This window comes from Aythya ferina, assembly GCF_964211825.1.
Source record: "Aythya ferina genome assembly, contig: HAP1_SCAFFOLD_104, whole genome shotgun sequence".
NCBI classification, from domain to species: Eukaryota; Metazoa; Chordata; class Aves; order Anseriformes; family Anatidae; genus Aythya; species Aythya ferina.
In genome coordinates this window covers 437,769-459,018 of record NW_028181415.1, presented here as the reverse complement: position 1 = coordinate 459,018, position 21,250 = coordinate 437,769, and the positions used below count along the sequence as shown (strand labels likewise).

The 21,250-nt window shown below is 47.5% G+C and overlaps 2 protein-coding genes across 2 annotated transcripts; both read right to left on the bottom strand.

The window, feature by feature from the left end:
• Positions 1-11,698: 11,698 nt before the first annotated feature.
• On the bottom strand, positions 11,699-13,333 carry LOC311428637 (uncharacterized protein; the record flags this gene model as incomplete). The annotated part of the gene is given in 4 exon segments (XM_084539991.1): positions 11,699-11,773; positions 11,775-12,577; positions 12,650-12,755; positions 13,325-13,333. Coding segments are annotated over 4 exon segments (993 nt in total).
• A 1-nt stretch (position 13,334) lies between these two features.
• Positions 13,335-20,894, bottom strand: LOC311428636 (ubiquitin carboxyl-terminal hydrolase 42-like; the record flags this gene model as incomplete). Its single annotated transcript, XM_084539990.1, has 13 exons — positions 13,335-13,427; positions 14,233-14,514; positions 15,195-15,336; positions 15,800-15,900; positions 16,095-16,235; positions 16,613-16,724; positions 17,643-17,725; positions 18,257-18,327; positions 18,484-18,551; positions 18,756-18,858; positions 19,018-19,128; positions 19,717-19,917; positions 20,666-20,894. 13 exons carry the CDS (start codon positions 20,892-20,894, stop codon positions 13,335-13,337), a joined length of 1,737 nt encoding a protein of 578 aa, XP_084396116.1.
• Positions 20,895-21,250: the final 356 nt, after the last annotated feature.

Here is a 21,250-nt window from a genome sequence, read left to right as displayed (position 1 = left end):
GCGTCTGGCTCAGGGAGGAGTGAGAAAGCTCTGTGCAGTCCCCAAGGTCCGTGCAGCAGGAGGCAGGAGGTGCTCCAGGCTCCCAGCAGCAGTTCCCCTGCGGCCTGTGCAGGGAGAGGCCCCTGGTGGAGCAGGCTGTCCCCCTGCAGCCCATGGGTCCCCCGTGGAGCAGATCTCCACGCTGCAGCCCCCCTGCGGGTGGAGGAGCCCCCGGTGGAGCAGGTGGCTGTGGCCTGGAGGAGGCCGCGGCCTGTGGAGAGCCCCCGCAGGAGCAGGCCCCGGGCTGGACTGGAACAGGCTGTGCTGAGCCTGCTTTGCCCGTGACGCTCCTTGTGGAGTGATCTCCCTGTCCTTCTGGCAGCCCTTGAGCCCTTGCCAGCCTCTTTTCTCCCCTTGGCGTTGGAGGAGGGGCAGGGAGAGAGCGCTTGTGCTGGAGCTCAGCTGCCCAGCTGAGGAAAACCACCACGGCTCTGTCTTGCCGCTGCTGCAGCACGCTGGTAGCAGCCAGCACTGTCTGTTCTTCGAGCCTCAGCAAGCCCACAGCATCTTCCCAGAAGGGATCCCTTTCCTTCACGCCTCCAGAGGCTGAGGGCTTGTGCCCTGTTTGCAAGCGCTTTCTCAGTGCCCCCTTCCCCAGAGAAGGATCCCAGCTGCTTGGCTTCCCTGCCCTCTGCTGCCAGGCTCCCGCAGCTGCTATCCCAGCAGCGCAGCAGCCAGCTGACAATGTGCTCGCCTGGAGGACAGCTGCAATCTTGTCCCATGGCTCGCAGCTCACCCAGGGATGGGGATCACCTGCTTCCTGCTGCTTTTCTCTCTGCTCTCCTTTCCAACAGCCTCCTGTGCCCTGGGATGGCCCTACCTTGGGGTAGGCCGCCTCGCCTTCCTCTTGCTCCTTTCCCTTCTTGGGAGGACTTTCTGCCCTTCCGAAATCAGTAAAGAATTTCTTCCTAACATATATCAGAAATCTAACTTTTCAGTGTAAAGCTATTAGTCCATGTCCTGTCACTCCAGGCCCTGATAAAGACCCCCTCCCCAGCTTTCCTATAGGTTGCCTTTAAGTACAGGAAGGCTCTCAGCCTGGCACACAGTAAAAGTGATGGCAGATCCTTCACTATATTATTTGAATTTCACGTAAATAGAACAGACTATCAACTTACTTAGGAGAAGTAATACAATTTCAGAACTATTCAAAACCTAAGGCATTCCAAACTAAGTTTAAGTTCAGAGGAAATCCAAAGAAAAAAACAAATTTTGAAACTAATAATCAGAGACCATAATCTTCTTCAAATGATAGATTTTCCTCCTGTACTGGGTAATATTGGTCTGTCTTTAATGCTCATCCAGACATGGCTTTAACACCGAGTATCTTGCTTTGCCTCTGCATTAAGTCTTCTTCTCATGTGAGATAAATGTCCTGCTCTTATGGGATGGGCCTAGGAGACATACGCGCTGTGTCTCATGATGCTTGGATATCATCTTAATTCTGGGTGAAGATGAAAGGTCTCACTGCTTCCTGAACAGGGAAGTGGATGTCTGCAGTTAAGAACACTCTGTCTAATCTAGAAACATGAAGGAAGGAGTTTGCTGGATTGCAAGTGACAGTGAAGAAAGCCACAGGTGACATATCAAACTGATTAAAATGTTATTTAGCTCAGGGCATGGCTAATGATGTGGAGCTGGAATAGTTTGACGACTGTAATTACACTCACTATCACTGTGACTTGTTTATAGGATGGTAATGCCTAAAGGTCCCACTGGAGCCTGAAACAAGGTTGTGCTGGGTGCTGCACGTGCATATCTCAGTAGCGCTTTGATAGCTAGTGATACAAACAGACAAAACAGAGATTGAAAGGAGAAACGGGGGGACAGAGATAAGAAGATCTTCCTGCAGGTCATTTAGGGTATGAGCCAGGAGTTCAGTGCATCCAGCTCTCTAGTGCTCTGCTGGCCCAGTGAGATGAATGGAAAACATTGCAGCCTTGGAAAAATAGTGCTTCTTCTAATTCTTTGGCCAGTTTTGATGATTTAGGACTGCTCTATTTATTTATTTATTTATTTTACTTTCCCCATTTGTGCTGGAGAAGGTGAACTTTTTAAATACCTATTCTGAATTCAAATATCATTTTCATCGTTATGTTTCTGTTTTGTTGGCACTATTCATAATGACTTCTACCCTTCAGTGGAAGCAAAAGCTTATCATACCATAAAACTGATAAAACAAAACATAAAACAAAACCAGGCTTAGAATGAAATTTTTGAGTCTTACAAATGCAAACTTTGAAATCTAAGGAAATGAATCATTGAGTCTGACTAAGCATCTCTGGGACTGGAGTGCAGAGAAGGCAGAGTTAAAATTCAAAATTCAGATGGGAAAAAAGCAATGAGAAAAGGTACATTTCAGAGGTTAAAAACTGCAAAAATAAAGTACGAATGACCCAAAACCTCCTTCACATAGGAAATTAAACAATAATAGTAAATGATACTTAAGCCACAGAACCCAGGGGGAACAAAGAGAACAAATTAGGACAGTTGCATACTCGAGGCAAAAATAGATCAAAAGTTAATGATGTCTCAAATACTGCAAATCTTATTTCCTGCATCTAACAGCAACAACAATGTGATATTAAGGGCAGTGACAGGATTCCCATTGCAAATGAGGGTAGGGCACTAGGCACAACATCATCTGAGGTGAAATAAAAATCTACAGTGATTCAAGTGAAAAATGACAAGCTGATATCTACCTAGCCTATTAACAGCATTGGCACACAGAACAACAAGTCAAGTAGGAAAAATACATCACAACTGTGCAAATCAGGGATAGTCCCCAGAATGGGAGAGTAACAAATACACTTCTGTCCAGGAGAATGTAAAGAGTGATCCAGACAAGTGCAGGCCTGTTAGTTTGACATCAACGCTGGGCAAAGTTTTGTAGCAAGAAGAGATAAGACTAGGGAAGTAGCGGGTAATGTGGAATTTACAAGATAATTTATTAAAGCTAATTTGTTTCCAGAGAATTTAGTAGCTTGCCTTTGTAGGACCAGTGCTCCCCTACACAGGGGATGAACTACATCTATTTCACTTTCTGTGAGCTTCTGATACATTATCTATGGATTTGGGCTTTGGGGCTGCAAGTGAATCAAGGGAGTTTGCAATTGTTCACACTGTTCGAAGAGGGAATTACCGGCAAAGGAGAGGTTCCCTGTAGTGATTCTCAGAGACAGTTCTGAAACTGCAGCTGCTAAGGAGGCAAAGACTCATGGAGAAATGTAGGCTGGAAGGGACCTCTGAAAACCCAACCTCCTATTCAGAGCAGAGATGACTTCAAATTTAGGTATGTTCAGTATGGACGTGGTGGCCGAAGACTAAAAATTACATATGAGCTTTGAGATTTCCAGGTGACATAAAGTTGGGAAGTACTACCGAGCCTGACAGAAGGATATCCCTTGTGATTGAAATGGTTCAGGTGAAGTGACATTTGATAATACAAAGTAGAGCCATGCTTAGAGATTCTCAACAAAGGGTGTTTTTTTTGTTGTTTTTCTTTTTTTTTTTTTTTTTTTTTTTTGTCATGTTTGCTATATGGCAGTCAGGAGTTTAAAACAAACAATAAAACAACAAAACCCCATGTTCATGCACTGTTAACAGAAGAACTGAAAAAGTTAAGTGGTTATATGGTGTGTATGGCTATTCTTTTTTTTTTTCTCCAGTATAAATATACCTGACAGGGCAGCCCTGCCACACATTTAAGACATGAGGCAAAATTCTGCCGCTTGTATTCACATTGAACTTAGGAGGAAGTGTTCAGAAGACAGAAGGAACAAGTTGCCTATTGTGTGGAAGGGAATTAAAGGACATCATTCTGCTCAGCCAGATGCCAGTTGAGAGAAAAATATGATGTCTCTGTGAAAATGCATTTCTTGAGTAAATATCAAGGAGAAATAGGAAATGTGTAAGTTGGGAGATACATCTGAAATGATGATTGCAGTTGGCTTATGAGGAACTTTGGACAGGAAATTGGTAGAAACTTCCCATTTTAAGAATAAAGTGCACCATAGATATGAAGTCAGCATTCACCTAAAGAGTAGAGGCCAACTCAAAGCCCCCACAACAAAGCAGTGGACAAACCAGAACACTAACATGTTGTGGTCTAGAGTCACACAGATACACATAAGTTTACTATACCTAAACATCTGAGGGGTTCCTTTGAGAGGCGGAGGGCTTGTGCCCCATTTCCATTTCCACTCTCAGTGTCCCCTGCCTCAGAGAAGGATCCCAGCTGCTTGGCTTCCCTGGCCTCTGATGCCAGGCTACCAGAGCAGGTATCCCAGCATCGCAGCAAACAGGTGACAATTTGAGTGCCACAGCAGTCCTCATTGCGAGCTGGACGCTCAGGGCACTTGCGGCCACCCACCTTTGTGAGCTCCAAGGCTGACAGTGACCCTCTGCTGAGCTGCCACAGCTCTCAGGCATCCCGGTGACAGAGCATTCGGCGCAAAGCTGACTGCCAGGAGAAAAGGCTGCCGTGAAATGGCTGCTCCACAATGCCAGGAGCAAGGTCTGCTGGGCTGGGGGTTCGCAGGGGAGCTCAGCCTTGGGCCTGGCAACTGCGCCTGGAAGCCAGGGACGGCCTTGGTGTGCAGCTGGACACCTGGGCCTGAGAAAGCAAGGTCTCTTTCCAGACACTTGGCACCATCGTCACCCAGTGGCTGTCTCAGGGGGACGAGAGAAATGCACAACATCTCTTCCTTCCCTGAAAAAGGGACGGATTTGGACCCCAAAGCAAGCTCCTTTCTCTCGGAAGCATCACGTCCTCCTGTCTTTCTTGTATTTGGCTATGACTTTAGGAATCCCTGCAATCCCTGCAGCTGTGTCCCCTGCCAGCTTCTTGTGTGCCCCAAGCATCCTCGCTTGCAGGGCAGTAGAAGATGCAGAAAAGGCCTTGCCTTAGTGGAAGCACTGCCCTGCAGGAGCTCCAACATCCCTCTCAGCAGCACGCTGTAGTCCCCAAATGCCCCCGAAAGGGCACATTTCAGCTACTGGGAAGGAAATGAGCTCGCTCAAGGTGAGCTACCCGCTCAAGGCCCAGGTGTCTGTGAGGCGGTGTTGGCAAGGAGTCCTGTTGTGTGAGTCCGTTCTTTGTGGGTGCTCCGTCCCCACAAGGCTTGCTTTTCAAGGCCCAGGAGAGTCTTGTGGGCACTGGCCTGGGGTCCCAGGCTGAGCCAGCTGCTGGCTGGCAATCAGGGAGGCTCGCTCGGTGTCTTGGCTTGGGTTTGCGTGGCCAGGCTGTGGGAGCGGGGGGCTGCAGGGGTGTCCTCTGTGAGGAGAATGCAGCAGCTGCCCCATGGGAGCTCAGGGCCGCTGCCAGGAGGCTCCTTCCAGGAGGGACCCACCCGCTGCTGCCCAGAACGCAGAGCAAAAGGATGATGTTTGCGCCTGGGGGAGAGCCCATCTAAGAAAGGGAACAAAAGCTGCTGCCCAGCAGCGTCTGGCTCAGGGAGGAGTGAGAAAGCTCTGTGCAGCCCCCAAGGTCCGTGCAGCAGGAGGCAGGAGGTGCTCCAGGCTCCCAGCAGCAGTTCCCCTGCGGCCTGTGCAGGGAGAGGCCCCTGGTGGAGCAGGCTGTCCCCCTGCAGCCCATGGGTCCCCCGTGGAGCAGATCTCCACGCTGCAGCCCCCCTGTGGCTGGAGGAGCCCCCGGTGGAGCAGGTGGCTGTGGCCTGGAGGAGGCCGCGGCCTGTGGAGAGCCCCCGCAGGAGCAGGCCCCGGGCTGGACTGGAACAGGCTGTGCTGAGCCTGCTTTGCCCATGACGCTCCTTGTGGAGTGATCTCCCTGTCCTTCTGGCAGCCCTTGAGCCCTTGCCAGCCTCTTTTCTCCCCTTGGCGTTGGAGGAGGGGCAGGGAGAGAGCGCTTGTGCTGGAGCTCAGCTGCCCAGCTGAGGAAAACCACCACGGCTCTGTCTTGCCGCTGCTGCAGCACGCTGGTAGCAGCCAGCACCGTCTGTTCTTCGAGCCTCAGCAAGCCCACAGCATCTTCCCAGAAGGGATCCCTTTCCTTCACGCCTCCAGAGGCTGAGGGCTTGTGCCCTGTTTGCAAGCGCTTTCTCAGTGCCCCCTTCCCCAGAGAAGGATCCCAGCTGCTTGGCTTCCCTGCCCTCTGCTGCCAGGCTCCCGCAGCTGCTATCCCAGCAGCGCAGCAGCCAGCTGACAATGTGCTCGCCTGGAGGACAGCTGCAATCTTGTCCCATGGCTCGCAGCTCACCCAGGGATGGGGATCACCTGCTTCCTGCTGCTTTTCTCTCTGCTCTCCTTTCCAACAGCCTCCTGTGCCCTGGGATGGCCCTACCTTGGGGTAGGCTGCCTCGCCTTCCTCTTGCTCCTTCCCCTCCTTGGGAGGACTTTCTGCCCTTCCGAAACGAGATGACTTCTGCATGCATTCCTTCCCCTTGTGTGTATTGGTGCCTGAGACAGCAGCGGGGTCGTCCCCGGAGCCAGCTGTAGGGCCTGTGCCAGGCTTGGAGGGGCTGCAGGGAACATGCCAGGGGCTGGAGGGGCTGCAGGGAACATGCCAGGGGCTGGAGGGGCCGCAGGGTGTGTGACAAGGCTTTGAGGGGCCTCAGGTCCTGCCGCAGTGGTTGAAGTCGATGCAGGGAACATCAGAGTTGTTGGAGGGGCTAAAGGTAAAATGCCAGGGCTTGCAGCAGCTGCAGGCTGCGTCACAGCTTTGCATCAGGTCAAGACGCATTTTCCTAGAACCATACATTTCCTCCTGAAGGGGCTGAAGAGCATGGAATGGTCTTCAAAATGCACAGAGCAGACCCCAGCAAATGTAGAGCTGCTGCTAGCAAGTAGGTAACTTTATTGTTCCTGTTGTTAATTTTGTTTCACAACAACAGATGCAAATATGTATCTTGAATGAGGGCAAAGGTGACCTTGGATCTGAAGCACACAGGCGTTCGCTAGTGTCCCCCCATCCGGAGTGAATCCAGAATGACTCGGAAGGAAAAATAAAGTCCAAACCAGTGCGTTGTGATGAAGAGAGTTTAATAGGGTAGAAAAGGAATAAAAACCAACAAAATAATAAATAATGATACTTACAGTTTATAAGATATTAATATATAAAAATATTTAATACTATTAAATACTTATAATTTTATAATAATAAAACAATGCCATACCGTACAACACAGTCAATAAAGTGGATTTAATTAAATAAATAAGAAAACCAATAAATTAAATGAAAATTTAAAAATTTAAATTTAATACAAATAAAACCCATTTGTCCCATTCCAATGAATTGCTATCCCCATCATCACTTCCCATCCCACTGATCATTTGCTATCCCAAAGACCTCCCAGTTCTTATCCCCTTGGCATGCCAGTGCAAGAAGAAGTGCTCTGCAGGCAGAGGCCTTGCTGAGTGACCACCTAAGGAGAGGAATTTAATCCAGAAGGCAGGAAAGAAGAGCAATGCCCCGAAAGAAGAAGCAAGTCTTGTCTCTCAGCCCTTTGGTGTCCCAAGCAGCAGTTGCCATGGCCAAGCTTTCCCAGCCCAGCTGCTGCCAGCATCTCCCCAGCTTGCCATTGCCACCTTCCTGGGTGAGGCGCGCGCGCATTTGCCATTGGCGCTGTTGCCATCCCTGTGAGTGGCAAGCCCATCCCCTAGCTCCAGCACGAGAGAGGGGAGAGGGCAAGCGAGAGGGGCAAGGGCTGAGGAGCGTGGCTGAAGCTGGAGCAGGTGCCTGCAGAGGTCTCTGTGCCTGCCTGGGTGCTGCGGGGGCCGTCGAGGAGAAGCCCGAGGTCGGTCACGGGTAGCTGGAGCCTGGCACTGTCGGCGGGGCGCTGGGCATGCTGCTGGGGCTGCTGGAGGTGGGCTGCGGCTGCACACAGGCCAGCTGGCACGCTGGCCCCAGCGCCTTGGCCCTGGCCCCCAGCGGCTGCAAAGTCTCGCTGGGGGTCTTTGTCCCCGGCTGCTGGCGCTGCAGCGTCTTGGCCCCGCTGGCCTGGGGACAGAGCCTGTCCTGGGGCCGCACGGCACGGGGCTCCCCACTCGGAGTCTCCGGCAGCAGCCGCGCTCTGCGGGGAGGTGGCGCCGCTGCTCCTTGCCCCCCTGCAGCCCCCGGGCTTCGCGCTCTCTTGCTGGGTGCCGTGCTGCTGTTGATCGCCAGCTGCTGCCCGCTGCTGCCTGCTTCCCTGCTGCTGCCAGCCACCGTGCTGCTGCCAGCCGTCTTCCCCTGGCACGGTCTCTTGCGGCCTTGGCCAGCCTGGCCCAGCAGCGTCTTCCTCTCCTTGCCGGGGGGGTTCTCTGTCGTCGGCCTCCTGTGCTGGCAGCTCTGCGCTGTCCCGGGGGTGCTGCTGGGCGCAGGGCGCTTGGCCCCCCGCTTGGTGCCGGTGGACGCAGGGGCAGGCGGGGGGCTCTTGAGGGGACCCAGGGGGCGTTTGGGCAGGGGTCTCCTATGGTCAGTGCGGCCCTTGGGGTTGGGGCGTTTCTTGGGGGAACTCGGGGGGGATTTGGGCTGGGGTCTACGAAGGGCACTGCGGCCCTTGGGGTTGGGGCGTTTCTTGGGGGAACTCGTTGGGGATTTGGGCTGGGGTCTACTAAGGGCACTGGGGACCTTGGGGTTGGGGCGTTTCTTGGGAGAACTCGGGGGGGATTTGGGCTGGGGTCTACTAAGGGCACTGGGGACCTTGGGGTTGGGGCGGGTCTTGAGGGAACGCTGGGGGGGTTGGGGCAGGGGTCTACTAAGGGCACTGAGGAGCTGGGTGTCAGGGAGGCTCCTGGGGGGACTCAGGGGTGGACTGGGTAGGGGGCTCCTAAGCGCACTGGGCAGGGGACTGGCTGCAGGGCTGAGCGGGGGGCTCACTGCTGGCACGACGGGGGACTGCAGCGACAGCCCACCCTCAAGCTTCTCGGGGCGCAGCCCAGGGGTTGAGGGGACCTCACCGAGGGCTCCTGTGGCTTCCAGTCCCTGCGTGCTCGGCTCCTCGATGTCCTCGCAGAGGTCGGGCAGCTGCGAGAGGAAGCGGCTGAGGGCAGGACTGCTGGGCAAATCGGGGAAGGCGTCCTGGGGCTCCACGGCATCGAGCCAGCTGAGCAGCTCCTCCATGCCGGGGATGGGGATGTCCAGGTCGGCCAGGAGCTCGTCCTGCATGTGCTGCAGCTGCTGGCTGTCCCCTGCCAGCTCTGGAAAGGCCTCGGCAAAGGCATCAGGGCCCAGCTCGGGCAGCTGCGGGGGCTCCTCAGGCACCTGCGGGGCTGTCGCCGCTGAGGACGAAGCAAGAAAATCCCCCAAGACGGGCGATGTCAGCTTTCCCATGGCCCCTGGGTGTGGGGCGCCCAGCGGCCGGCTGTGCCAGCCCCAAACTCACCGTCAGGCGTCGCCGTCTGGGTGCTGGCGGTCCTTGGAGCCTGGGCAGGCTTGGGGGCAGTGGGGCCGGGCAGCGGGGGCCCCTGGTCCTCGCTGAGCCCCACGGCGTGCAAGCAGGGCTCCGGCAGCTGCCCCCGGCTGCTGCTCAGGGTGCGGGGCGTGGGGAGCGCCTGCCCCCGCAGCGGAGGCCCCGGGACGAGGGGTGGCGGGGGGTTGCGCTGGGCGGGGGCCTGCAACAGGCAGGTGCCTGCGGGGTGCAGGAGCTCCCCATGGAGCACGGCCCTGGGCCCCAGCCCCAGCGCATGGTGGGGTACCAGTGTCCCCGTCACCATGGGCTGTCCCCACTGATGGACACAGGGGGCACAGGGAGGAGCGGTGTGGGGGAGCTGCCCCCCGGCGGGGAGCTGCACCAGCTGCAGCTGGTGCCCCATGGTTGGGAGCTGCACCAGCTGCAGGTTTTGCTCCACAGCGGGGAGCTGCACCAGCTGCAGGTTTTGCCCCACAGCGGGGAGCTGCACCAGCTGCAGCTGGTGCCCCCCGGCGGGGAGCTGCCCCACAGCAGGGAGCTGCCCCCCGGCGGGGAGCTGCCCAAGCTGCAGGTGGTGCCCCTGGGCTGGGAGGTGCCCCCCAGGTGGCAGCTGCACCCCGGCGGGGAGCTGCAGCACCTGCCCCTGGACCCCCGGCACCACGTGCCAGACGATGGCCTGGGGCAGCGCGGAGGGGAGGGTGGGTACCTGCGGGGGCTGCAAGGGCAGCGCCGTCGCTCCGGGGAGGGAGGGCAGCAGCCAGGCAGCCACCGTTGGCGGCACGGCTGGGACGACGAAGGGGGAGTTTTGCGTCTGCGCAAGCCGCGGAAGCCGTCTGGGGAAACCCTCTGTGGGAAAAAGGCCGCTGGGCTGAGCTCTGGGGCGCTGGGCTCGCCAGCAGGGCCGCAGCCCCGGGAGGAGCGGGAGCCGGCTGCTGGACCTGCCATGGTGGCTGGAGAGTGGGGCGGTTGCTTGGGGAACCCGGGCAACGGGGGTTCCGTCCCAACGGCTCACCAGCCCCTCGCCGACATCTTGGGGAGGACTGCAGGCTTTGGACCCAAGCAGGCTGCCCAGCGCAAGACTTGGCCATGTTCATTAGAACATTACTAGCCTCTAAGCCTCATGGCATCACCTTCCATCTTGACTGCTAAACCTCCTTGCTCCCTACTATCTTCTTTGCCAAGATACAGCTGTCCGTCCACATTTACTTTTCCTACTTGGCTGGACTGAATTTAAGAAGGGAGCTTGCAACTCTTCCTCTTGTTTGCCACTTCATCATCAAACCAAATGAAAACCATTTGCCTTTAACCTCTTTATTTCAGGCCTTCTTTCCTAGTGGCCATTCAAAACTGGGAAAAAAATAGTCTACCAAGTGGGGTTTTTTTTTGATTTGATAATAAATCTGCAGACTGTTAAGTCATCAAGCACTTCAAGACTGTTTGAAATAATCTCGAGATTAATATAAAAGGAATTCCTCACACACGCTGCGGCCGCTTACCTTTAGTATAGTCGTTGGATGCGATGGAGCAGTATTTCTTGCTTTCGCCTGCACTGGAAGTCTTCCCTTCCTTGTAAGGTTGTTTACTGCTCTCACTTCTGCATTACTGACATGAAGAGCCATCTGGAGGATGGGATTCTTCCTTCTTCTCCCGCGTTATCTTCTGGAAACGAGGATCTAAGTGTTCCAAGGAGCCTTTTGCTTTCCTGGTGTTTCTCCTTTTTCTTCTTTTTCTTCTCCTTTTTCTTCTTTTTCTTACGCTTGCGATTGGCATTGTCAAAGCGGAGCGCACAGAAACACAAATCATGAAGTCTGAAAGAAACATGCAAGTTAAAAAGGGAAAAAAAGATGTGGCACTTGTTGCCTATATGAAACCTGATTTATTTTACCACAGGTGATGATTTGCAGCATGTCAGCTATTTTGTGGTGCTTTGTGCACACACAACTTACTTTAGATGCAGCAAACTTAAGCCGTCAGATTGAAGGACCATAGGTCCTGGTTTGTACACAGATCATTAACAACGGCTAGCTCTGGAATACGTGCAAGCAGAAAAAATCTTTTAACCTAATCTGGAATGGTGTACGGATGTGATTCGAACTATGTGGTCCAAAGCTAGTGCTCTGACACAATTCAGCAAGAGCTTTCCTGTCTTCACTGATCAACCTAACAACATGATCCCCAGCCAGCTGGTGCTATCTAAAGAACTTAGAAACTACCAGAAAAAAAAAAAAAAAAAAAAAAAAAAAGGAAGACATGAGAAGCACCCAGAAAAGAATTAGGATAAAAAATGCGGAGTATGCCGGAATCCTTGCTTACTTGGAATCCTTCTCTCCATGTTTATCCTTAGACTTCTTTTTCTTCCAGAACTTGTGATATTTTTGCATTTTTTTCACCACCTAAAAGCTCCTTTTCTATCTTTCTGTCTTTCCTTTCTATTTCACTTTCACTACCTTCTGCACGGGTATATTTTCTTTTTCTGTTTCCTTCTGTTTCATTTTTCTGGCGACAGTTCTCCAAATGAGCTGACACAGGTGGAAGCGCATGTCTTTCACGAGAATGTCTTCCGGAATGTTGCTGAGGTACCGAGCAACGATGCAAGTCTGCTCGGGGTGTGCTAAAGCGACGTACATCTTCCTCTCTCAAGAGGGAACCGTGAGGCCATCTGCTTTTGTAATGATAATGCTTATGTGACCTGCTGTAGTAAGTTGCAGTCAATCTGTCAAAGGCTGAATCGCCGTGAGAGAACTTTCTCTCTCTACTGTCTCCTGTCGCATGAGGTGAATAGTAATCACTGTAATAGCCACATCTTTCCCATCTCCGTGCTTCGTCTCGATAGTATCTTTCTCTGCTCCAACTTCTTTCCCCTTTGGATCGGTAGTACCTATTGCTACCTTGTTCTGATCTTCCTCCGCTGCCAGATCTGTACTTTGAATATTTGACTGCTCTTCTGCCATTCTCAGGGCTGTTTCTTTCACGAGGGAAAGATCTGTACCTGCTTCCCTCCCAGTACTCCTGCTTGTGACTCTTTTGCTCAACAAATTCCACGCTCTGAGAACACCTCCTCTTGCTGGAAGGACCTGCTTTTTGACTCTCCTTCTCTTCACTAGGAGCATGTTCCCTCTTGCTTCGGTAATGCTCTTTCTCAGTGGTTTTAGTCTTGTCCTTTGTATCTTGGCGTCTATCTGCAATAGCTAAGGAAGAAAGATTGTTAGAGCTACATTCAGTGTCAGACTTGAGAGAGGAAGTTTGCCGCAATTTCTCACCAGGCTCACAAGACTCTTTGCCGGACAAAACATTTTCTTTTGAAATGAGGTCACGTTCTTTTGATCTTCTTGCTTTCTCCTTGTCTCCACAGTCATCACATTGGTACTGGGCGAGGTATTCATCATTCCCAGGAGATTTCGGAGGTTCCGCAACACTGCATAAAATAAAAACCCATTTCTCACTTCTGCTGAAGGACGTGAATATTAAGAGTAAAACCTTCCAAAGGCAAACAAACAAACAAAAACCTCCGGACTAAAGGAACCCTCGCAATGATATGCCATTTAGAAACCTCTCCTGTGATTAGGACACCGTCTTCAGCTCCCAGAGAAAGTGCTTTTTCCCCTCTTGCTTCTGAAGCCATTGCACTAAAAAAGCAAACGCATCTGTCTCCTTCCACCTGCTGCTCTGAGAAAAAAGGCATAGGGGCGAGCGGGGAACAGCCAGTGTTTCTCCAGACAGTGGAGAAAAATGGAAAAACATTCTATAAAGGAACACAAGTTCTCCTTGAGGCACCAACCTGCATCAGAGTGATATGCTCAGTGCTGATCATTAGTTCTGTTCGTGACACTGGACACACAGTATGGAATTGTACTAATTTAAATCCTTCCATTAAATACTATTAGTAGACAGATAAAACTGTAACGAACTTCCATAAAGTCTTGTCTTAATCAGACTGTGCTCATTTTACCTCATTTCCTCTGACAAGCTGTTCAGCTGGCTGGCTCTGAAGGACTCCGTGATGACTTCTCGATTGACTGAAGGCATAGCTCCAGGCATCTGCAATTAAAACGCACAAGTCAGCAGACAAAAAAATACTATTTGTAGTAGTACTGAGGACTAGTCTTGTCAGAATGTCTCCATTAAATGGTAAGCAAGACCGCTGTGAGTTGTATGCATTATCTACACTTCAAAGATAACCCCAACTCACCCCCCAAAATCTACTTTAGGAAACTTAGGAATTTTTATCTCAGCTGAGCTTAAGTTGACAAGTTCTAATGTAAGCTCAGGTCTGCAAATTCTAAGGAGATAATACCACAAAGTCTTACGATCACATGTGTGCTGTGTTTTCTCAGTATTTCACCTGAATTAGGAACACAATAAACACTCCCGAATACATCGTAGGTGAGAAATTCTCGATGGAGCAAATCTATGTTTCAAGCGATCCATTTGTTTTAGAAAAGAACATCTCAGAAGGTTTAACAGGTTCAACTCGGCAAGTGGAATCATCAAGTTTCAGTCCGTTTTCTTTAGATTCAGTAACTAACCTAATAGCACCATTTAGTGAATCTGTTTTTGGCAGCTCATGCTGGGATCTTCCTTTGTCAGCATTCTGACAGGAAGAATTGGAATGCTGCAATGTACGGACTACCTTTCCAACCAAAATTCCATTAGAGGACATTGCATTGCATTTCAAATTCCTTTGAAATAAGCCCTTTGACTCCTCCTCAGATTTTCCTGAAGATTCTGCACCATAAGGGACTGTGTTATCAGAGCTGAGTTTAGGATTTTCATTCACTGTTGGCTCCACAAAAATTTCATCAGAAACTTTTTTGTTTGTTTGCATTTGCTTCATTTGCATTACCGAATTTGTAATTGTGGATGAAGGAACAGCCTGGTAGAGATCTTCATCCTCCACAGCACTGCTAAGACAGTCAGGCTGTGACACAGTCTGACGAGCAGGCAATTTATTGTGAATACTGATGGTGATCTTCTGTTTTCTTGACGTATCAGTCATTGAAGGCCTGGTAATTGCCTGGTTTTGAACACAGGCCATTGGTGGTGCTGAAGATGGCCTTTTTAGGGTGACACCAGTGGTCTTTGTGTCCTCTTTTATGGATCCATTTCCATTTAAACGGCTTGAATTCTGTATTTAAAAAGAAGAAATTGCAAGATGGATTAACGCAAACACTGCATGTAACATTTTGAAACACAAAACTCTCCTACTGAGTGTTTCTACAAATGGTCTTAACACCTAAAAAGAAAAACACACTGCCCTTTAAGGATAAATGCAAGTCCAATAAGCGTATTCAATTCCTGCTTTTGGTTTACTGCAGATTGGTATCAAATTAACATCATCTTTGAAAACCAGCCAAGCAACTTAACATTACCTGCTGCTATTCCCAAATATATTTATTTTCCCCTTTAAACATACCCTGAAAAGCCTGAAGTAATCGTTCTGGTGCTCAGGAATAAGACATTTAGTTTTCCCTGTCTTAGCTAAAGTGACGAGGATAGGAAAAACAAGTCCTCTTTTAAATGATTTGAGGATTAGTACACTCTGCTTAAATAGTCAAAGAGCGTAGCTCTCTGTGCTTTAGAAAGCTGTCTTGGAGGTATAAAGTAATGGAGTCGCATGGCTGCACAATTTAGCAGTAACCACTGTTTGAATGACTCTGGCTGTAGCATGAGGGCTGTGAAGAAAGCTGCAGCGTGGGAAGGAAAACAAAACTAAGATGCCGAAAACCAAACAAAAAACCCCACACCAAACCCCAAACCCACTAGCAGTTTGGTGCCGTTATCTGCCCTCCCGCTTCCCTGAATTACCTTAATCATATGAGGAAGAAGTCGTGGTCCCAGAAATCCAGCCTGCTTACTATTAGCCCCCTGCTGACCAGGAGGGAATGAACAGGGATAAGATGGTGCTGGCAAGTAAAACGCACGTTCTCCAAGTGTCAAATCATAGCGCCTTCAGAAAAGAGCAGTGATCGTAGTTTAGTTTTTCTTTCAGCCTACTCTTGGATTAAATCCCATCCTATCATTTTAGAGGAACAGCTCATACGATATGGAAGCCTTCTCTACAGAAGGCTTCGCCAAGACTACAGACTGAAAAGTAGAGAACAGTCTTCCTACTAAGACTATCACTTGCAGAGCAATAATTCATTCTTACACCACAGATGACCTTCATTTCTCTCCTTCTCTAAAGTAGCCAGCTACAGATAACACATAGATAGCAATTTACACGAGTGCTGCAGTTTAAGGCCAAGCAACAAAAGACAATAAACGACACAGAGAATTTCAGGTTAGACAGAACTGAATTAGACAAATAATAATCTTCTCCCGGGATAGCAAGAAAAACACTTGCAAAACAGAAAAATATCAATAACAGGAAAGTAAATCTCTTCTGAACACATTTTAAGATTTGTTATTACCTGATATAAAAAAGTATGTAAGCTTGCTGACCAAGAACTCTTTTAATGTCAGTACGCACTACTTTAGCATCATTCATCTGATACCAAAGTCCATTACCAGCCTGCAAATAAAGACAACGATTTCTTTAGGTGAATTGCACGTTTTCCAATTGAAATCACGGGTAGGAACAAAATACACACATGTCAAATAAAAATATAATGAAATCTTTTTCCCTAGAAACAGTAGCTGCTAGTCATGCTTTAATTGGTTTGCCAGCACAACCTTTACCCTGTTAGAAATGCTGTTGACTTCTACCTTTACATAGCATATATAGTGTCCTGAGTGACAGCTGACACCGTGATGTACCAGCACCGCGTATAAGGCATAGAGCAGTGGTTCTCCCATTGACTGCGACATGTAGGCTCTCAGGTCCAAATACTCCGGATATTTCACCTCCTAAAGAGACATCAAGAAGATAGAAAAATTATCCCAGAGTACTTCGTGGACTAGCCAGAGAAAAACACTTCCAAAAAACACAGACTAGAATTGATTTCTAGAATATATTTCTCGAATATATTTCTTGATTCACTACAAATAAGTCTTCCCATAAACAACGGTTAAGACTAGAAGTTGCAGAGAACTGTTTCCTGATGAATCAGCCTTCTCAGAGGAAAGCATATGCTTCTTGTCAAGCGGGAACTTTATTGATATTAAGAGAAAGAATAAGCCATAGTCGTTAGTCTACAATTATTGTCTGAAAATATTAACAACTTTCAGCTTTGGGGGATGTCCCATTACACAATGATATAGTTGCATTACAGTGGTAAATATACCTTGTTGATCTTTCCACCTGTGAAATCTGCAAATCTTTTCAGTGATATTGTGAGAACCTTGGAAGAACGGTGTATGGTAAATCTCTTGGATGCAGGAACCATCTTTTTACACCTTAAAAACAAGCAGAGATAAGTGTTTGAAGGCATCTTCTTTTTTCGCCCCCAAAACAAACTCCTTTTAATGTCTCACGCATGCCTATGCTATTTGAATGATATTTACTTGCATAATAGGTTGGTCTTTTTTCTTTTCATAAACCCATGCACTGCGTGTCAGGTTTGTTAATACACAGAAGAAGGTCAATTTTCCCAACAACTCAGAGCATAGCGGGAACAGGAATCTCTCACAAAAGGGTATGACCAGGTTGGATGGCAAGGTACCATTTCTTGGTCTACAAAAGTGGCTATTTGAACTCCAATCCTGGATACATTCTTTCAGCTTTCAAGGGAAATACAAATACTGAAAGCGGAACGAGAGAGCCTTGGTCCCCAGGGCTAGAAATTGCAAATAATCTCCAACATAGGTCGACTATCAACATCAAAAATACAACAGAAACACATGGTCATTCTACAGGAGGGAGACATTTAACAGTAGGAAGTCTTCATGTACTGAGCTTGTCTGGAAAGACACTGAACCCATCTGCCATCCTTTGAAACAAAATAGTTCAGTTTGACACATTGCCCGCTCCAAGGTAGGACCTACGGTGTAAGCAGTGAAAATTAGCCACTAGCCCAGAGAACAACGGAAACTGGGCAGTTTACATCAAGAAAAGTACTGTCGAGAGCTAATAAAGAGAAAGAACAAAAGTAGCTCTTTTTGAATTCTGATGGCAAAATACAAGCCAGAGAATTGCAAACCCATAGGGAATGCCTATGAACAAGACTTCCCCCCTCCAAAGAAACAAAAATCCAAGTCTTTTATAAACTTCCACAAAACTTGTAAGTAGATCCAAAGTTTAGAGGTAGTCCAACAGAGTCATGCAACATAGAAAACTGACATCTAGGATTAAGACCTAATTCGTCAAAATCTTACTCGCTACATTTATAGCAATTCTCTCCATCCAGCTCTTCAGGTTTCACAAAGAGTTCCAGAGCTCTGCTAACAGACGAAACCGCCTAGAGCAGCGAGAAAGAAGAGCGCAAAGTCACCGTAATTCAAAATTCCAGACACATACTAGTAGTTTATAAGAGAATCTTACTAACATACTCAAGCGATCTACTAGGAGCACTGTGAAGAAGGAGGCAGAAAGAGCATGCTCAGCATTGACCTCACCTGGAAGGCATTTGACTTTGGAACAAATACTTTCCCAGTTGCCTACACAGCATCTATAGTGTGCTTTGTCATCAATACTGGGGACAAATTCATCAGTCTAACAATTAGATGTATATTGAGGTAGAACAACAAAGAAGTATGACAGCATTATAATTTTTGCAGAAAGAGAATTCTTTCCCCTTAAACCCAATACAAATGTGGAGACTATTTACATGGGTTCCACGGAAGGAGAAAGTCCAATCCACTTCCTTAGCACCACCAAGCTCTTATGTTTTAACATTATATGTGGTTTGGTTTTTTAAGTTAAACAAGTTTAATTTAGAAAGTTATGCATGTACTTAAACATCATGAATTATATTTAGAAAACATCTTACCTTTATATCCAAAGTGATATCAAGAAATGCCTCATACGTATCTGAAACTGCTTTGCAATTCAAGCACTTCACTGGAAGCAAAATATAAATGCTTAACATTATGTGAAGGAGACTAACTGTCCAAATTCAAGTTGTTGACAGATACTACTTTAGACAAACTACAGACTGCTTTACTACCGACAAAAGACACAGATCAGTTCTAAGGACAGGAATATTTTTTCAAGTACCTCTCGATCTTAGAAATCCTCCAAATATTTGATGAATGATGGTGGTAGCTTGAGAAGATCTGTCCAATCTGGAAATAAATTATAATCAGACCTCAGAAGATTTAAGGCACAGAGTTAACTCTTCAAAGAGTTTGATGAAAACCAAGGATGATGTAGACTTGCGTTGCTGATAGTAAATAAGGCACTAAAAGGTGCTAGAGATCATTTCTGAGAGTAAATAAAGGACTAGAAGGTGCTAGAGAATGTATGAAAGTGAACTTGTTTATGCTTACTCGGTGCTTCCGTTCAAGCACGCTTCCTGCATAGCATCAACAGTATAGCGCAAGAACTCGTGTGCGTCTTCTTGACTGCCAAAACGGAAATGTTGTCCTATTCCTAAATAAGAAGATGATAGTATTGACCTCATTTAAAAATGAAATCATTCTTGTATTTCTAAAATCTCTCTTCATTGGAGTGTTAAAACCACTTAGACACATCAAATAATTATTTGAAGATTACAAGCTATCGAAAAGAAACACATCTGAAGCCACTTACGACTGAGATTACTGATAACATGCGTAGGCTCGATGGCATCAACAGTGCAACGCAGGGCCTGGTTAATGTGAGTCTCCATCGTGCACATCATGCAAAAATCTTGTTCACGACCTGAAGAGTGAAAGAGCAAAGCATCCCAGTCCAGCGAAATATCCAGAACTACAAACATCTAAGTACAATTTAAACTATAGATACAATATCCACTCTCCTTGCTACATTCTATTCTCCCAAGATGCCAATGTCCCAACAGTCTTGTAACATTTCATTTCACACAACTTGACAGAAGAAAAATATCCACTAAGCCTGTATTCAAATGCATTTTGTGATGAGAAATCTAAAAGACTACTGCAAAGTCGCAGTTGTAAAGGCTGACAGGAATGTGAACTCCACAGGCTGCAAAATGTATTACTCTCTAAAATTACTACCAAATGCATTACTGTCCAATGCACTTCATTATTCCCATGAAGCAATAAATGATCCTTTAATAAACAAACAAACAAACAAACAAATAACTAAATAAATAAAACATGGTGCATTAATTGCACTCCATATGCTATTCGGAGCCCACTGCTAATACAGTGCTCAAAGCCAGCTGCTACAGGTAAAATCAGGCAAATAAGCTTATCTCACAGAATCACTGCTGTTCTTTCACCTTCAGAGCTATCCAACAGATTCAAAATACTGTTAGAAAGTACTCACATGACTGGCTGTGCTCAAGAGAAAGCATGTAATTGGCAAGTGGGGGTGTGTAGGTCAAACACTGTAGAGTAGCATTAAGAAAACATGTGTTGCCAAGATTGTACAGGCCAACTCCAACACTTTGTGTTTCTTGCCAATCCATACAAATCTTCTCAGGTGGAAAAAGAATGCTCTGTGGCGGAGCAATTCCATCATTAACGACTGCAAGAAAGTTAAATTTAAAAAGAGATCTTGTTTGTTTGTTTCGAAGAAAGGTATTTAAAAAAGTACTATTCTGCAGGAGCACCTAGAGGAGCTAGCTACAATCCAAACAAGAAAAACCTATTGCAGACAGCTTTAATACCAACAAATTCAAATTGGCTGGTCAACACAATGTTTTGGGGAAAAAAAAAAAAAAAAAAAAAAAAAACTTTAGTCAACCATTTTAATTTTTCTAAGGCAAGGCTAACTGCCATTCTGTTTGTAGCACCTAATGCCAAGTTCCTCTCCATCTATAATCTTTAACCTGATTAACTCAACTACTGTTTTTTTCCTTATTATAACTTAAACCACAAACTTAGACTTGAAATTATACGGTAAAAACGTAAAAACTAGGAACTAGGAATGACGGTACCCCTACAGATACCAGATTTTTTCCTGAGCAATGTTATCCTTCAAAAAACCTGTGAAAAATGGAAGCTGTGAATAGCAACAATCAAACACTTTTCTCTGCAAAACAGAAAAGACATGGAGGAATCTGTGCATTACAAAAAGCTCCCCATATTTCTCTGTTGACTGTAAATATATCAAAATTAATTTCTGTAACATCAGTCACTTCAGTTGCCTTAGGGGATTCGCTTTTGAAGTCTTTCTTCACAGTAGTCCCCTTCTCTAGCAGTGCAACAAGTAAGAACTGCATTTTCTACTTTTGCTTTGAAGACAATGGAGGCAGGATAGAACGCACACTTACTTAGATCTCTTGGGGCAAAAGCCTTAGATTTTTCAGATGATCTACAGTAAATAGCACCTCCACGTCCTTCGGCCACAAAGACTTGGCTTGAATCTTCTGCAGGCACTATCCGGCCCCAGTTGGCGGTGCGTGACATCAGTATTTTAGGACTTGGTTTCTTGGATTTGCCAGACCGCCTTGAAGAGGGCTTTTTAGGCTTTGAAGATTTGGGCTTCTTAGCTACGGTCATTGTTCACATCTGCGACAGAGACAGAAGTTCTGGCTGACGTAAGACTATCAAGAAGCATTCCAAGAAGAAAAGAGTAACAGAAGTCCTGTCACTTAATCTCAAAGAAACAGCCTTAAGAACTAAATCGCTGGTATGAATGATTTAAAAAGAATCCCCAAACTAAACACACAAAGTGAAAATTTCCATCTAAACTCTATCAGTATTACTTTTCGCTTCTGCAGAACTAGTGGCTGATGCCATTTCTTTCCCTTCCGTAGGATTTTAATCCATTACAACTCTGGAGTCTTTTTAATATAAAAATGTAGAAGACATTCTCTGAGGGGAATCAGTTATTTATTGATTTCCGGAGTTGCGCA